This window comes from Alosa pseudoharengus, unplaced genomic scaffold (assembly GCF_046254945.1).
Source record: "Alosa pseudoharengus isolate Yale_2024_CS ecotype anadromous, Long Island Sound unplaced genomic scaffold, YU_APseudo_1.1 YU_APseudo_1.1_scf_15, whole genome shotgun sequence".
Classification (NCBI taxonomy): domain Eukaryota; kingdom Metazoa; phylum Chordata; class Actinopteri; order Clupeiformes; family Clupeidae; genus Alosa; species Alosa pseudoharengus.
The window spans coordinates 4302246-4321237 of record NW_027468620.1 but is presented as its reverse complement, the minus strand read 5'-3'; the positions used below and the strand labels follow the sequence as shown (position 1 = coordinate 4321237).

Below are 18992 nucleotides of genomic sequence, written 5' to 3'. Positions count from 1 at the left end.
AATCGGTTACCATCGAAAACTTAGCTTGACAAAATCAACACTTGCCCCAATAATGTTCAAATGACTGAATAAAAAACCTAAGGACATTTATCCTGCAGAGGAGTTGCTGCTTACATCTGTGACAGTGCATCTTCAGCTGTGCTTCATATGCACCTTTCGCTGTAGGGTAGACTGAGTAGTTGAGACACTTTTTGCCCACACAAAATCAAACAAAAAATAGATACTGAAAAGAAGTGATTTTCCACACGATATTCCACATGCCATTTCCTTAGCTTATAGACTAAAATATTATCAATCAATAATACCCATAAGTAGTTTACAGTACAAAATGTGACACAGGAACAGATATCGCGAACAGTAGCCTACAAATGGAATGTTCAAGTAATAACACAATCCAATGTGTGTCTCAACTGTCGCCCGCTGACCACCTCACACATTTCTCTAGATTTTGCAATGACCTTACATGACACAATGACATAGAATGTGCCAGTTTTTAGGACACAGAATAATGTTTGTAATGATACCAGTTATGTTTAACAGTAACATAAGTGTAATGAGCTATTCATTGTCGAAGGTGAAGTGAAATTCTTACTTTTGGAAAACAAACATTTGCCGATATCCTTGGATGGGAGTTACTTGTGTCGTTCAAATTTTCCATGATCAAAGAGGGCACTAATATGCATGTGCATAGCAAAAATCACAACTTGGGCTTGTTGTGCAAGCAAGATATTTAAGGTGTCTCAACTGTACATGAATGCCCTCAGTAAACAGCACACCAAACAGAAAGCAAACAGTTACAAACAGTCAGGCACTTGGTTTCATAAGAGATTGCGCGTGCCCGCCCACACGCACGGACTCACGATTGCGCTGACTACGGGACAGCGGTAACATTAACGGGAGATCACCTGACAGCGGTGGCCACGTCATCAAGCAGGATTCGAACCGGCGATGCTGGCACAATCCTTCATGTGCTTCGCACAGCCACGTCTTGTCAATTGACTTGTCGCTAAGCGCCACCCTTAGAATGCTGATGAGCCAATGACAGTCCAGCCTCACCGGGACTCGGACATCAGCTCGGACAACTCCATAGGAAACAACAGAGGGCAGGCATAAAATGACAAATTAATGGTTATTTATGGAGTTTTTAACTCAAAAAACCCCAACGGATAACCATGGTCAAACGTTTTGCATTGGGGACGTGTACGGTAATACTGATAGCCGGTAGGCTACCCCAAGAGGCTAGAAAATGGGGTATATTTTCATCAAAAGTAGCCTACAGGACTACTGTAGTTTGCAACAGCTCGACGTAATGTAGGCAACTAAGCCAACAACGTGGGCACAGGTTCCCTGTTAAATCCCAAGATGAAAATGCTCATTAACCAACTACTATATTCTTACTACATCAAATATTAACGTAACCTAACATATCTTAGTATCAATCTTCCACTAGCTAGCTAGCTAGCATTAACGTCAGTGGGATTTGCACGGCTACTCGCCACAACTGCTTGTCACCTTGTATGTATTCTAAAGTTTTGAATACACCCCTCCATAGCATAATTAAGTCCCTTTTGATAGCTTCTAGAGGAAAGTACCGTAAAACGTCTGGGTTACAGATGTAACACCGGTTCCCTGAGTAGGGACCAGACCTATTACTCAATGGGACTTGATCGCCAGATCATGTCATCCAATCGAAACTCTACAATCACGCCGAATGGCTGATGGACGCGTCAGCACACGCAGAGCCCGCCCCCAAGGCGAGGCTATAAACTCCACTGACGCGCATCCATCTTCCTCTTTCGCTGCTGAGCACCTCAGCAGAGACACACTGTGCTTACGTAGTAATAGGTCTGGTCCCTACTCATGGAACCGGTGTTACATCTGTAACCCAGACGTTCCCTGTCGCAGGAACTGCGACCTATTACTCAATGGGACCGCATCCATACACGCACAGAACTGTGTCGATGCAGAGGGATCCCTTCACAAAATATGCTGTCATAACACAGTACTAAGACATAACAGACCCCTGACCACCCGTGCTATAAGGGGGAGGGTGTAACCAGGGGGCAACAATGCATTATCCTGTATATCCTAACATTGGTGAAAAAACCACATGCAATATACAACAAGGTGCTTATGCAACATCAGAGCTCAGGCCTCAGTGCCACTAGCTCCTAACACTGCTTGTGAGACCGAAGGTCCTGACACATCCAGCATGTAGAACCGTACAAAAGTATGGACGGAGCTCCACCCAGCGGCTTTACAGATGTCACTCACAGACAGGCCTCTGTGAAGAGCCCACGACGATGACACACCCCTTGTGGAGTGTGCATGTAACCCCGCTGGCGGCTCCATATCGAGGCTCTTGTAGGCAATTTCAATGGCCTCAACTATCCAGTGTGCAAGCCTGTCCTTAGATAGAGCTTTACCCTTTGAGGCTGCCCCGTAACACACAAACAGCTGATTACAGTGCCTGAACCCCTTTGTGCCATCCAAGTAATGGCGCAGGGCATGCACTGGACATAACTTATTCATCCTCTCATCCTCTGCCGAAGCGAATGGCGGCGGCGAGAAACTACTGTACACAGTTCAATTAACTGGCTTTAAAAAGGAGTAGTGACGACTTTTGGGGTGAAAGTAGCATTAGGGCACAAAACTACTCTTTCACCACCTGCTGAAAAGCGCAGACAGGACGAATGTACTGAGAGAGCATGTATCTCACCCACCCGCTTTGTAGATGCCAATGCCAGCAGCAAAGCAGTCTTAAGCGAGAGCATTTTAATATCTATGGACTGTAGAGGCTCAAAGGGAGGCTCTGACAGCCCACGTAACACCACCAACAGGTCCCAGGCCGGAAAAAGAGTGGGGTGGGAAACCTTAATACGTCTCACTCCTGCCATAAATCGAGAAACCAGCGGATGCGAGCCTGGGCTCACGCCACTGATGCCAAAATGACACGCGGATATGGCTGCCAGATACACCTTGATAGTGGAGGCAGCCTTCCCCTGTTCAAGTAAATCTTGAAGAAAAGACAAGATTACACTGACCGAGCACTGAAAAGGGTCATGACTCCTTGAAGAACACCACTGTGCAAAAACACGCCACTTTAATGTGTACAAGGAGCGTGTAGACGGGGCCCTAGCGCTTTGGATGGTCTCCACCACAGCATCAGACAGACCCGCCACTGAGAACCTCACCCTTTCAGCTGCCAGGCTGCCAATTTCCACAGCGCCGGTCGAGGGTGCCACACCAGGCCGCGCGCCTGTGTCAGCAGGTCCCGCCGATGAGGGAGTACCCATGGAGTCCCCACTGACAGACTGCATAAGTCTGCGAACCAGGGTTGGTTGGGCCATATCGGGGCAACCAAGATGAGAGATTTGTGCTCCTCCCTCACTCTGGCCAGAGTGTGGGGGAGAAGGGCTATTGGGGGGAAGGCATAGAGGTGCGCCCTCGGCCATGGGTGGGCCAACGCGTCCACCCCCAGGGGCGGCTCGTCCCCTCCTAGCGAGAACCACAGGGGGCACTGTGTGTTCTCCCGCGACGCAAAGAGATCTACATCGGCCTTGCCAAAGCGAGCCCAGATCTCCTCCACCACCGTTGTCCGTTCTGACAAGAACATGCTGCCCCCTCAACATTGGGAGAAAATGTTGGAGCGCCAGCATGACTGTGAGGAGTTCCAGCACGTTTATGTGCGACTTGGCTCGCTCCCGAGACCAACGTCCGTTCACTGCTACGCCGTTGCAGATTGCACCCCACCCCGTGGTTGATGCATCTGTTGTCACTGTCACACGGCGTGACACGCCACCCAGTGGCGCCCCCCTGAGGAGGAAGGGATTGTTCTTCCAGATAGTTAGGGCCCTCATGCACTGGGGAGTAACTAATACCCGGCAGTGCCTGTCCCTGGACGGGTGAAATTTGTGTGAGACATACCACATCTGAAAACGCCTCATATGCAACAGGCCCATTGGCAGGGCTACTGCCGCAGCTGCCATCATTCCCAGTAATTTCTGGCAGGTGAGCGATGACACTCGCTGCCTGACTCGGAAAATCCTGAGACATATTTTTATATTCATTATTCGTTCTGGCGACAGGCGGACAAGCATTTCCCTGGAATTCAATTCCATTCCCAGAAAGGAAGCAGTCTGAGCCGGTGTTAACACATTGCGTGATTTACAACGAAACCCAACCTCTCTAGATGAGACAACATCATTGTGGCATGAAGAGAGGCTTCTTTTATTGACTGTCCACATAGGATCCAATCGTCTAAATAAGTGTAAATTTGCACACCCTGGTGGCGTAGAGGCGCAATTGCAGCCTCCAAGCACTTCGTGAACACGAAGGGAGAGAGGGCAAGTCCGAACGCTAGGACTTTGAACTCGTAAGCCTTGTAGTGCTTCTCTGTTCTTCTTGTCCGCCTCAAATTTTGCAGTCATGAGGTTTACTGCTTCGCCAAAGGTCCCTTGTGGACTCACAGGTGCGTCCAGGAGGGGACTCTTCGCGTCTGAGAGGCGAGAAAGTGAAAGCCAAAGATAGCGCTGCGACACAATCAACGCACCCATGTTGCGGCCGATAGCCTGGGCCGCGCAGCGAGTCAGCCGGAGAGAGAGGTCAGTGGCTTTTCTCAGCTCGGTCACCACATCTTGGTCCACATGCGTCTCGGAGAGCTCAGTCAGCAGCTTAGCTTGGTAACGCTGTAACAGGGCTTGGGTGTTAACAGCGCACGCTGCCTGACCCGCGGCGAGGTACGCTTTTTCAGTGATGGCGGTCTGTTGTTTCCCCGCGCGCGTTGGCAGCGCGGGCTTCTTGCCTAGACGCATAGTGGGAGCAGCAGGGGAGAGGTAGCTAGCCACCACGTCCTCCACGGGCGGGAACTCGAGGTAGCCCAGATCCTTGGCGTGGTCCACGTCCATGTACGAGTCGAAGCCTCGAACTGGGGAGTGAGCGGAAAAAGGGTTGCCCCAAAATTTCGTTAGCTCTTTATGGACATCAGGGAAGAGTGGAATCGGCACGTGGCCACGAGAGGGCGGCGCGCTGAAAAACTCTCCATCCAGTAAGGAAGCCTCGTGAACTGGCAGTGTAGCAGTAGGGACGCCTAGCTTAGCAGCGGCGCGTTGCGCTAGCTCGTGCAGCTCAGCTCCTAGAGTCTTGCCAGCGGCCTGGATCGCGTGAGGTTCGGAGGGCTCAGCCTGAGCGGACGGCGGGTAGTCCTCACTCGCTGAGTCTGCAAACTCTTCGTAGTCTGACTCATATCCGAAGTGGAAGACATCTTCCGACTCCGGAGGGAAGCTGCGTGGGAGGATCATGGGGGCACATTGCCGGCCGTGGTGGCTCCGGTGGGTGTAACAGTGGCTAGGGAAGTGGGACGACTCAACTCCATAGCTTCCTCTTGCGAGTCGAGCTCCAGCTCAGCAGGCGAGGACGGTGGGTCGGCGTCTGCTGGAGGTACCGTTGCTTTGTCCCAATGCGCCAATCGTTTCCTCACTTTAGCCAGAGGCATGAGGGCACAGGCGCGGCACGAGATGTCCTGCTCCAAAAGTGCTGATTCAGCGTGGGCCCTTCCGAGGCAGTCGACGCACAGACCCCCCCCCTTGACCCTAGGGTGGCCGCACTCCTGGTAAGCGCGGGACATCTTTGTCAATGACAATACAAAAGATTCGCAGGCACTCAGTATTAGTGTTAAGGAACACAAATACAAATGAGTTGGTAGCCTAACGAAAGTGCTTGTAGGAAAAATTCGACGAGAGCTTCGTATGGGATGAGCAATGCGAAGCAAGAAAGAGGAAGATGGATGCGCGTCAGTGGAGTTTATAGCCTCGCCTTGGGGGCGGGCTCTGCGTGTGCTGACGCATCCATCAGCCATTCGGCGTGATTATAGAGTTTCGATTGGATGACATGATCTGGCGATCAAGTCCCATTGAGTAATAGGTCGCAGTTCCTGCGACAGGGAACTCCAAATAATAGCCCAGGCTTTTATTTTCCCAAATCGCCAAACTGCACAGGCTAGTATTAGAGACAGGCGTCTATATGAGACAGGCCTTTAATTCCCTTTACACAAAACTTTCCTCTGCAAAGATGGAAAATATTATCGAATTAATTATTTCATCTTATGTCTACCTATATGACTAGGCTATCTGATGACAATTACGGATCATCATTCATTTAGTGTTGAGATGTTGTTCATTGAGTGTGATACAGTAAGATCCAAATAGCTGGATAGCCAGAACAGATGAAACACGTTTTAATTAAATGTAATCTACAAAGAGATCGTATCACACTGAAAGCTCATATTTTGTCACTAGCAAATAGCCTATATCGGTCCTTTGTCAAATACAGTTGCATTATCAGCCCTGACCAAAACTGTTCAGGAATTATTTATGCAAAAGTGAAACGTGCTTAATGTTTCATTCTCCCTCCTTTTCGGCACGAATGAAACAGCATGAGAGAGCATGAACCATATTGTTTCTCCCGTTTTGTATTTGCCAAATTTGACAACAGTCTACATTCAAATCATAGCCTACTTCCAGGCTCGCAGGAACATATTTTTGACCAGGGGTGCTGAATAAGAAAAAAAATCATGGATGTCCGACGATTTCTCCCCCAGCATATGATTCGAATTTAGACAGCTAAATACGCCATTTCACCGCCGTGTATGAGTAGGTCTAAGAGTGAGAAGTTTTATAATGCCCTGGGCAGCCACATTCCACTGCAACTATGCGCAGCACTTGCCACTCCGACTCATCAATAAAAACTGCGCGCACACAGCCCCAGACGGCACGCATAAATCTTACCGATGTCGGGCCGATGAATGCCGTTATAGTCTAGAAGACATCGCATAGGAAGCGTTTGCTCATTGGCAAGACATCGCCGAGATGTCGGCAAATCATCGAAAACGACAATGAGCCAATGTTTCAACGACTCATCGTTTGCTCATTGGCAAGACATCGCCGGGATGTCGGCAAATAATCGAAAACGACAATGAGCCAATGTTTCAACGACTCATCAAAGCTATGCCCACCCCTGGCTTATACGACCTTTATTTATTTAGGTCGGAACTTGAGATTGCACATTTTACACTAGGCTATAAATTATTAGATCTATAAAGACACAAGAAAGATGCCAGAAATATTTTCAATTCCATAGGTGCCAACTCTCACGCATTGGCCGTGAGACACACGCATTTGATTAGTTTCACACGCTCACACGCCACACCCCCGATTTCTCACGCTGAAGTGTCAACCCGGTCGGTCAGATGCCTGAAAAATGAGTTTAGCCTATCTATAGATCTACCTGTTGAGCCACGGTTATGCTTTCAGAGACGGTGAGAGGGTTCAAGAGCACCCCCTGTCTGTGGAATTTTCAAAATGTTCTCTCATTTGCGATGCTACTTCAGAAGCCATCCCAGGCGCATCCCCCCCGCATTTCCCCGGCTTCAGGTATGCTTTGAGTATTATTGAGTATTTTTCACGCTGTGTCAACCTGGTAGGTCATATGTATAGGTAAACCTATACATATGATATCACATCATGTGAACGTTCGGAATCTAAGCTTTCCAATGATATTAGCGCCAAGTTTCTGTGATAAATGGTTCGCGAGAGAATTAACATTGAACCGACGTGCAATTTAGGCTAATCATATTTGCATTTACCCATTACTCTCGGTTTAATATTTCACTAACCCTTCACACAACACGTGGAAAACCCTATTTCACAATAAACAGCAAACCTACCGAATACGAGGATATAAAGCATGCCTCTGTGCAATAAGTGGTTCCTGAGTAATCCGGTTTTGAAATTGCAACACATTTCTACATAGCCTCATTGGGGCGAAATTATAATGTATTCTAATGTAAACTATTTGTCAGTAGGCTTACATACATTTTTGTAAATTGCTCAGCCATAGATTATCCCACTATCATGGTTCTTATATTGTCAGGTTCCAGCCAATCCCATTACAGATAAATGAATATATTTATATTGGCATGCTTCCTAGTGACATTAATACAAAAATATGAAGAAAATCAAATAACGAGACACAAATATTGATATAAAGCCTGACATAAGCCATATGCAAACATTCACATCATGCAGATATGGGTACATCCTGAAAAAGGAATAGCATGTAGGCTATAGGCTATGGCCATTACAATGACCAATATATTATCTTAAATAAACTAGCTGAATAACACAGGTGACCACTTCTGCATAATTTCATGGAGTGCTGAAATGTACACACATTTTTGAACATTTCTGAACTGTGAAATGTAGCATATGTTTTTGTGGTTGTGAACTTATTACAATATCACTATAACTATTCCACCTGTGTGTGCATGGTTATAATTCTGAAGTGCAAAATAGCTTAGGCTACAGCACAAATATTTCCATAAAAATAAGCAAGTCTGACCTCTGAATTTATTTTGAAAGTGCACCTGATTGATGCATTTAAAAGTTAAAATATACAAACATTTCTTAAATTCTTACAAAACACCCACCCACTTTTTAAAATTGTTAGTTTGGACCCCCCCCCCCCCACACACACACTTTTTCTCCCATTTGCGCGTAAATCGCTCATAAACTTTTTTTTTTTTTGTTACACGCATTCTCCCATTCCGCTTCGGTCACACACACACAGTGACAAGCGCCAAATCCCCCGCAGTGTCGAAGAGATCAGTCGTCCCCCTCACTTTTGATAAGGTAAAAAGCCTTATAGGTACGGCAAATAAATAATAAACTATAGGTTTACGCTAGGCTATGTAAAACTCCCCATTAACAGCATCACGTCACTAACCACAGCTAAGACTGCACAATCTCTATTCACTCTGTTGGATATCTGAAGCCAGTTTGTCTACTTAGATACAGTAAATCCTCAAATTATGGCCGGGGTCTTAAGACAAAGTACAGGCCTTTAGGGGCAGGGTTGTATTCGAGACAGCCCTTTATTTCTTATGCGAGTTTTATTTTGAGACATGCGTTTCTTGGAGCGGCATACTGGTAGGCCTTCAAAAGCATGACATTTTCGGTTTAGTTTGATATTTAATTTACTTTTGGACTGTTTGATTATATTGTTAAATGTTGGGACTGATGGGCACTGAAATCTGGGGAGGTATTTGATGATCACTATTACGTTCCATGTAGTTGAAAGAGTGTTGGGATTTCAAACAAACCATCCGCTTTCATGCGTTCATTGAACGTCCGCGGTGCTGTAATGGAAACCTTATTGCGTAGCCAAGTAGCCTATTGAGTTATTTTTAAATTATGCATGATTTACTTTTTATTAATTTCGTAGGCTGGCTTTATTTTGTTATATAGAAGTATCTAAATAACCTGTTAAAATGTACCAGAATTCAGGAAAATGCATCTAGTCCAAAAAAAAAATTCTGGGGGAGGACCCCAATACCCCCCGCTGAAATATCCAACCGACTTTCACAATGCCTCCGACGCCCATGGTCCTAGTAGTAGGCTATCCCTTTGATACCAATGTTCATATAACTCTGGGACCCTGGTCCCAGGGATGGATTACTGCACGGGCCTTCCGGGCCCAGACCCAGGGGCCCAAGGTGTCAGGGGGGCCTGAAGCCCAAGCCTTTGCATGGAATCATTGCCTCAATATCAACACATCAGGATGTAGGCTATGAATCTGATTGAATTTAGTATTGCCCATCCCCAAAATGCACCAGAATACAGGAAATCACATTAAACAAATTAAAAAAAATCTGGGGGAGTACCCCCAAACCCCCCTTCCACATATGCGACAATTAGTGGGGAGCCCTTAATACATCTGGGCCCAGGGGCCCGAAAGCTCATAATCCGTCCATGCCTGGTCCCTACACCTGAGAACCACTGATGTACGTTTTTTTACTGTACGGTATAATGCTGAATGAGCCAAACAAAAATGTACGCAGCAAAATTTTGGTTGGCCCCACCAAATCTCACTCCAAGGGTTTTTGAAAAGTTGGCAGCCCTGTATACTGTCAGCTGCCATTGTCCACAATGTATTTCTAATCAAGTCTGGTTTGTTTGTCCGAGTTTTCACACGGTAACAATGGGGGGCGGGGCTTAGCGACAGGTCAATTGTGCTATGGAAGCGCTGCTTAACGTAGTGCTCGGCAGGGTTGGGTCAGATTACTTTGAAATGTAATCCATTACTGATTACAGATTCCATGGCAATTTTTGTAATCAGTAACGTAATCAGTTGGATTACCAAAAACATGTAACGTAATCTGATTACTTTAGGATTACTTTTAGATTACTTCAATAAATATGTCCCTTAAGTAAAAGACACCCCCACTGAATTGATGAAAGATTTCTCATTCTATTTTTCTCTTTATTATTTCATTACATCTAAGAAATATCTTTGCTCTGAGTAAAGCATTCCTGTGTGAATTAACTGATCTTTTCCTCCAAAAATCTTAAAGTAGCCCCTTGTTTTAGTGTTACCATTTACTTTGAGGTCACCAGGTCCCATTGTCTGAAAAACACCCAAAACTAATACATTTCTATAGCTAATCTCCACTTTGGGGGTGGTGTTTTGGTGGTTGAAATTTTCACCCCATCCCAAAATTGATCACTTAGTCATCATGGATGTGATCATGGATCACTATTCTCCAAACATGCACAACTCAGCTTAACCTTTATAAGGGCACACCTGGACACTGAATTTAGCTTTCGCTGGATTTTTTTGACCCAGGGACATGTCCATTTTTGACCCAGGGACATGTCCATTTCAATTGTGTGGGTGAGAAAATTATTCTTTGGGATGTTTTTCAACCAGGGGGACCTGGTGACTTTCTCAAAGTAAACGGTAACACTAAAACATGAGGCTACGTTAAGATTAGGAGGAAAAGATCAGGCAGTGTGCCGAGAGACCTGCCCCAACAGTATGTAAGTTAGTAAGTATAGATACTCTTTTGATCCCGTGAGGGAAATTTGGTCTCCCAATCCGTGAATTAGTGAAGCACACAGAGCACACAATGAGCACACAGTGAGGTGAAGCACACACCAACCCGGAGCAGTGAGCTGCCTGCTACAGCGGCGCTCGGGGATCAGTGAGGGGTTAGGTGCCTTACTCAAGGGCACTTCAGCCGTGGATGTGGGCATGGGAGAGCAGTGCTCAACCACTTCCCCCGCCCACATTTTTTCTACTGGTCGGGGATCGAACCGGCATGCCCGAAGCTTGTCAAATTAAAAGATAGCTAGGCTATCATAAAAAAGTTGCATTGTTTGCATGATAAAATGTAATCAGGTAATCCCCAACAATGTAACTGTAATCTGATTACACAATTTTTTTATTGTAATCTGGGCTGATTATAGTTACTTGATTTTTGTAATCTGATTACGTAATCCAGATTACATGTAATCCGTTACTACCCAACCCTGGTGCTCGGTGTTATATACATTAGGCGTGTTCGACTTGAGGCAGATCTGACTTGGTCTGGCTTTCTACGTAAACGTGTTCTTCAGAGGCTAGCCGGGAGGAGCTACAACAGAGGGCAGCTCATCCCGGACAGACAGGCTACAGTCTGCCTGACGTCACGTATTCGCGGGAGATATCGCAGAATTTTGTTGGCAATAAATACAGCAGAACTTTCATTCTTACTCATTAAAATAAGCATGATGACTGACGATTTTAAGGTCATGTGACATGGTGTCACGGTGGTAAGTCCCTCCCCGGCTGACAGAAGTCGGACAGAATTTCTAACCAGTATGCATTGCGTCCATCCCAGTATGCATTGTGTTCAACCCAGCATGCATCACATCAAGTCAGATCTGCCTCAAGTCGAACACGCCTATTATTAGAGTCTCGTGACGCTGGCGATTGCGTGTAGGTGAAAGGTCCTCCTTTTCATAAAATTGATTTTTATTTCTCTGGCTGTTGCAATTGATATCAATGATTAATATGAATGCCCTAAGTAATAGCACACCAAACAGAAAGCAAACAGTTACAAAGTCACGCACTTAGCTTCATAAGTGATTGTGTGTGCCCGCCCGCACGCACGGACTCGCGATTGCGCTGACTACCGGACAGCGGTAAAATTAACGGGAGATTGCGTGACAGCGCAGCCACATCATCAAGCAGGATTCAAACCGGCGATGCTGGAACAATTCTTCATGTGCTCCACACACCGACGTCTTGTCAATTGTGCTACGGAAGCGTTGCTTAACGTAGTGCTCGGTGTTATATACATTATTAGAGTCTCATGACGCTGGCGATTGCGTGTAGGTGAAAGGTCCTCCTTTTCGTAAAATTGATTTTTATTTCTCTGGCTGTTTCTCTGCTGTGACAGCACACCAAACAGAAAGCAAAGAGTTACAAACAGTCACGGACTTGGCTTCATAAGTGTTCGCGTGCCTTCCTGCACTCAGGAATGCGCTGACCACCGGACAGCGCATGTAATATAACGGGAGACCGTGTGACAACGGAAGCTAGGCATCAAGCCAGATTCGAACCGGCGATGCTACTGGCACAATTCCTCATGTGCTCGGCAGAGCAACGCTCTCTCAATAGTGCTAAGGAAGGGATGCTTTACGTTGTGCTCTGCATACATCAGAGTCTCTGTATAGCGCCGGTTATGACGTGCAGGTCTGAGACGAGGTCCGCCATTCTCCTTTTCATCAAATGGACTTTATTTCTCTGACTATCACCATTTATATAAATGATTAATATGAATGATGTCAGTAAAAAGCACAAAAAACAGAAAACAAACAGTAACAAAGAATCGCAAACATACGGGGCTGCCGCTGGAAGTTAGAGTCCGCGGATCGCGTGACCCACCCCTGCAATCGGGAATGCGCGCTGCGTAATAAAGGGAGACGGCAGCGAGAGACAGCAGCGAGTATCAATCTGGCTGTTCCAATTGATATCAATGATTAATATGAATGCCCTCAGTAAAAAGCACAACTAACAGAAAGCAAACAGTTACAAACAGTCATGCACTTGGCTTCATAAGAGTTCGCGTGAGAATGCGCTGACCACCGGACAGCCTAGCGTAATATAACGGGAGACCGCATGACATTGGCAGCCACGGCATCAAGCCGGATTCGAACCGGCGATGCTACTGGCACAATTCTTCATGTGCTCGACACAGCAACGTCTACTCAATAGTGCTACGGAAGCGCTGCTTAACTTAGTGCTCGGTATTATATATATATTATTAGAGTCTCGTGACGCTGGCTATTGCATGTCCGCCATGCAGCGGAGGCAAGGGAGGCAGCTTATAGGCTATAATGCGGTCGCACTATAGGTAATCTGTTTAAGGACAGATTAAATTATACACTGCACAGAAGACTACCTCTAACTGCAATAGGCTCAAAAGCATGCTATCTAGCTCAAACCCAATCCATAAATACAAACTCCAAACTATTGCAATATAAATGGATAAGTAGATACATAACCCCAGCTAAATTGCACCACATATCAGATACCTACGTCAAATGTAAGACCAAAAAGGAACTTTATTTCATTGTATGTGGGAGTGTCGACAGATACTCTCATTCTAGAGGCAGGTGTTGGACCTGACAAGCCAGATCACTGGCGAGGAAGTGCCCCTTATGCTTATTAAATCTCCACCCATGGCTTTATAACCTCTAACAAAGCTAGATCTTTACCTCATAACATGGCGAATGTTATGTGGATTTATGTACGGCCCTCTGTAGGCGATTACCAACCTAGCAACTTTCTAGTTTCAGGTAGGAAACTGCCCCCCCCCCCCCCCCTCCTCCGTCTGAAATCGAAATGCTACTCGGCCAACACTCAACCCATGCTAACATTATTTTACTGTTAGACGTAATGTTAAGCTGGAAAGACAATACTGAAAATTTAGATGAAGGATCACTTTTTGGCTTTCCTTTACTTAATTTAAAGTTCGCTGCGCGGCGGTCATAATAAAACATTAACAAAAAAAAAAGGTGGGGGGGGGGGGGGGGTATAATGCACAGCACCTGTTAAATGTCATGTGTAAGTTTGAAAATAACTATAACCATTTGCCAAAGTGATACAACTGTTTTAACCAATTTATACTACATAACCGCATAACCACATTACTACCTTGTACTTTGCATGCATTATCTTTCTGATACCAGAACGCTGTGTCATCCATATCCGTTGCACATGTTCTATTTTTGTGGATACCAACTTGCTGTAGAAATGCTTTCGTAATTAAACATGAGGGTCCTGTCAGGCAAATAATACTATTTTTGAAATTGAATGAAGCCTACCAGGTTTGTTTGGTTTAATCAGAGTGTGAAATTAAGAGTTCATTGATCAAGCAAAATACACAAATCTACAATGTTAGAACCAAAATATTCATAGCGAATATTGTTTGTGCATGTCTGGTGGTGGTGGAGGTGGGGCACACAAAAACATTGAGAAGCATTGGTTTACAGTCATATCTGCAAGCGCAAGGTGGTTTATTTCAGCTATCTGATTGTTTTAGCAAGCCATTGACAATAGTTTTAAGTGCAAAAGTGTGTGTGTGTGTGTGTATGTATATATATATATGTATGTATATATATATATATATATATGTGTGTGTGTGTATATTAGGACTGTCAAAATAACTGATTAATTTCGATTAATGAATTTGAGAAAAAATAACTGATTAAAAAAAATAGCGCAGATTAATCGATTCCGTATGACCTTTGAACCCGAGCAGTTCTAGTCAGTAACCATTACACTGTAAAATGAAGGAGAGAGAAGAAAATGTGCTGCCTAGATCATTGATTGGAACATTTACTTTTAAAAAACGGCCTGATGGTGTTGATAAAAATAAAGTGTTGATTAAAATAAAGTCATCTGCAATGTCTGCAGCAAGGAATTTGCATATCACCGGAGTTCCACAACTCTAAAGTCGCACACCAATGCAAAGAAATAGTGTTGACATTGAGGGAAGTGTTCATTTATTTTCATTGTGTCCCCTAGGTCAGTGGTTTTCAAAGTGGGGGCCGCGAGGGGGTGCCAGGGGGGCCTCAGCAAGTTGGAAAGAAAAATAAAAGCAACAAATAAATACATTTGAAAAATTTTAAATATACCCATTACTATGAGGGTTGTTATACAATGCCATTATAATAATTTGTCTCATATCTGAACATTATTTTCCATGATAATGACTGGGAATAATAGTAGAGTGATAGCTCTCATATAGTAGAAAGCCCCAAATGTAATTTTACACACTGTATGCTCCATCACAAAGTGCTTGTGGCTAAAATAATTATTAGGATTAGCTTAATGTATTTTTAAATTTGCCGTAGTATTATCGATGGGTTTAATAACACATCAAGGGGTCCTTGGCCAGAACCTAGTGGTATTTGGGGGGCCTTGTCAAGGAAAAGTTTGGGAACCCCTGCCCTAGGTTATACTGTATCTGTGGCCTGAAATCCCTTGTATGTGAAAAAAAACTTCTTCCCGAAGCACTTTTGAATTTATTTCCTCGGCATATTAGGTCATATCATACATTATTATGGCCATTATTTGAACAGTGAAAATAATAATAAAAGAGTTTTTGAACTTTAATGTTACTAATGCTGATAATTCAATGATTCATTTGAATTTAAATATTTAAAATACATTCACAGCAAAAATTCTATATGCGATTAATTTAGATTAATTCATCACAGAGTATGTAATTCATTTGATAAATGTTTTAAATGTTAAGTAAATGTTTTAATTGATTGACAGCCCTAAAAATATATATATAATATATATATATATATATATATATATATATATATATATATATATATAATAAGCTAGTGGTCTACAAAAAAGATTGGGGTTGCCCCATTTTAAAAATGTGGTAGCAGTGGTGATATTTAACAATATCAGTAATTGACTCAGGTGGGTTTACATAGACATAGGGGAATAGCCATTTCTGCTTTGCTTTTGCTTGAGAAGTTACAGTGGGCAACCCGATTGACCGTATACATGGCTGTTCAATTGGAATAAGAACGGAATACACCACCTCTTTCATTCCGAATAAAATTCTAAGCGAATCGGCAGTTTTATTCTGATCAAGATGTATATATGTGTTATTTTTTATTCCAATTGAACCATTATTATTCTAATCAGATAAAAAGTGTCCCTGTAAGCCCACCTTGTGTTGGTTTGTAAAGTGAAATGTACAATTAACACAAACACAAAGCAGTTTTTCATTGACTTAGGTCATTAACAATGAGGTTTTTGCAAAATCAAATGAAGTTGTTGCATAATCATAATCAGAAGAAAAAGCACAGGTTTATAAAGGGCACTGTAGAGGGTATTTGTTCTTCCATATAACAGTACTTATGCATGTCTGAGTCACATCCATCAGCACCTAACCACATATTCTCCATTCAGAATGGCTTCACAATTTTCATTGAGATGTAGTTCTACAAAAAGAAAGAAAAGATTTTGTGAGTGAGTAATCATATATAACAAGAAATCACATGCAGAAGGACAACAGCACCTGAATTGTGACATGGTATGATGGTAAGCTGTATGTTTGTGTTTATATGGTGTTCTTGTAGTACAACACCAATGGTTTAATACCATGGATAGCTAGTTTAGTGTAGCCAACTGAGTTCTATTCAGAATATGAGTCTGGAACTGATGCATTGGGACGTGATTATGGGGCGTGTTTCCACCGATACAGGGGGAAATGCATCTCCACACAATTTGATAGACCTAACCAATCAGCCTACCGTGAATCCTGTAGGGAGAACGGCAACACATATCTTTCTTGTCGACAAATGCCTTAAATCACTGTTTTAAGTTAGTTTTTAAAGTTAGGCTATTGGGCTGTAAACATCTTGTACAACAGACACGATAGCCAAATCTAATGTCTAGCTTCTCCACGACAGCCTTTTTGTTGTAAATGAGACCAACAGAAACATGCTCATGTGACGTGATAGACTGACTAAAATACTGTAAATTTGGATGGAATTATGTAATGGAAATGCACACACAAGCAAAAAACTTACTGGTAAAGAGTACAGCAGGATTGCCAGGAACAGTAATACTATCAAGAGGATTATGATTTTAATAAAGAGCCACTTGAATCTCCGCCACATAATATATTTCATGGTTTTGCATGGACTTGTGAACCAAAAGAAGGACATTTCTGGACGGCTGTTGGGGTAAATGAAGATAAAGAAAGTGAGTTAGAAAGCATTTTTGGATGGAACGGCAATTTCATATCAATATGGTTGTATTTTCTCACTTTGGAGGGTCTAGTTGTGGATTCATGTTAGGTTCATCTCTTCCTTTCCCAGCAGGCCTTTCCTCTGCAAAATGATCATCCACCACTTCTAGAGTCATCTCCACTTTACCCTTGGGACAGGAGAGCACAGGCACCCATTATTTAAGCACATGTGCATAAATAAAAGAGTTCACTGGTATAACAGTATCATCAGTCTACACTCACAGTCAGCACTTGCTTCCCATCCTGCTCCATCTTGCATGGCCACCAGCCTCGCACAGACTTCTGGGCAAACAGGGAGTTGCATCGGGAGGATTCACTGTTTGAGTTACCAGCCATATCTGGTAACATGTTGAGTGTACATTTCTCTGGATTTTTAGCTGGTGGGATGAGCCGAAGCAAATCCAGCTCAAGAGAGCCTGCAAATGACAATGTACCAGACGTTACAATAGGGCTGTATGACAAATGGAATGCAAATAATGAACGTATGTGTCACAAATACAACATGTACTAATATCTAAATAGGCCCTGGAAGATTAACACATATTGTAAAATGTTATTTCAATGCCTTGATACAAATGTTTTAAAACATGTTTGCAGCAGATGAGTTACAGTGGTGATCGTTTGTAAAAGTGTGAGCAGTGTGTACTGTACATAGAGTGACCTTACCTAAATAGTCATCCAGGGAGAATTTGTCATTATCCCATATCTGAATAATCAACTTTGGTGGTATTCTGAGCTGGGTTTTGTCAAGATTCCAGAAATGTTCCTGTTAATAAAAGATCAGTTAGGGCACCATTCCACCATTTAGAGTTAGTCATCACATTGCAAGTTGTCGACACAATTTACACACATGACACACACACAATGACATTGGCCCTCATTTATGAAACATGAGTACGACATAAAACGGGCATAAGACAGACAGACGTACGCTCATTTCCACGCAAAGCATGGCATTTATCAATCTGAACGTGAGTGGGCTAAGCTCGAATCTAATGTCAAGTCTCAACTCGTGTCGTGTATGGAAAGTTCAAGAGTTGAATTTATGGAATATCTTGGACATAAGACTTTTCCTGTAGCCTACTTGCCGTAATGTAGCTTGTTATGTTGACACATTTGGTGGCTTAAGGTAGCCATAGGCTATGTGGAGAAAATGACTTTCTCTTTGGAAAGTGCAACAGTCATAAATTATTTTGTATTATTTTCAAAGGGCAAATGGCAGTGTTGTATGGTTTTGTAACAAATGTATTTGTAGTATGCGTTCTCTCTGCGAAAATAAAGTTGTTGCACTTAAATCGCCATAGTTTCCTGGCTTTTTTGATTACTCTTTTCAGCTGGACTTGTAACGTCACTGTGGCCATCTCAAGATCACAAATGTTTCTCTTTTGGACATATATGTCGTAAATTCTAGGGGCGAGGCCTATAAAAGGAGCATAAGGGCGTGATATTTAAATTACACTCGTTTCCAGGCGCCACATTTATCAACACACGTTTATTCTTATGCTGGAATTCGAGTGATGCGAAGGTTTCATGAATCACACGTGAGCCCTGTCGTAAGATGATTTCTGTGCTCAGATCTACACTGTGTGTGTGTGTGTGTGTGTGTTGTTTGTGAATCTGTGAATTCCCCCAATTGCAGGTGTTACTTTTTTGGACACAATGCACAGCTGCTCTGTTGGTAAGTAGTCAAATCCAAAGACAAATCTCCAGTTGAAATTCCCATCTCCATCAAGTGATCTGTAGTGCACATCAGTCTTCTGCTTGTCTTCCTCCATACCAGGCATCCACCTGTCAATTTGAATGAACATGGAAATGCAAAACAGTT

General features: G+C 43.6%; 2 protein-coding genes across 2 annotated transcripts in view; both read right to left on the bottom strand.

Annotated features, from left to right (window-relative positions):
* Positions 1-1927: 1927 nt before the first annotated feature.
* On the bottom strand, positions 1928-5750 carry LOC143124819 (uncharacterized). The gene is given in 2 exon segments (XM_076286510.1): positions 1928-2577; positions 2580-5750. Coding segments are annotated over 2 exon segments (3150 nt in total). The 5' UTR covers positions 5301-5750; the 3' UTR covers positions 1928-2148.
* Positions 5751-16202: 10452 nt separating this feature from the next.
* myofl (myoferlin like) overlaps positions 16203-18992 on the bottom strand; it is a 44763-nt gene continuing 41973 nt past the window's right edge. Inside the window, exons 48-53 of the mRNA XM_076285293.1 lie at positions 18814-18955; positions 17834-17933; positions 17390-17583; positions 17186-17295; positions 16947-17094; positions 16203-16355 (exon numbers count right to left, since the gene is read on the bottom strand). Coding sequence (XP_076141408.1) covers positions 16320-16355; positions 16947-17094; positions 17186-17295; positions 17390-17583; positions 17834-17933; positions 18814-18955 — 730 coding nt within the window. The 3' untranslated portion in view covers positions 16203-16319. The remainder of the gene's footprint in view (positions 16356-16946; positions 17095-17185; positions 17296-17389; positions 17584-17833; positions 17934-18813; positions 18956-18992) is intronic.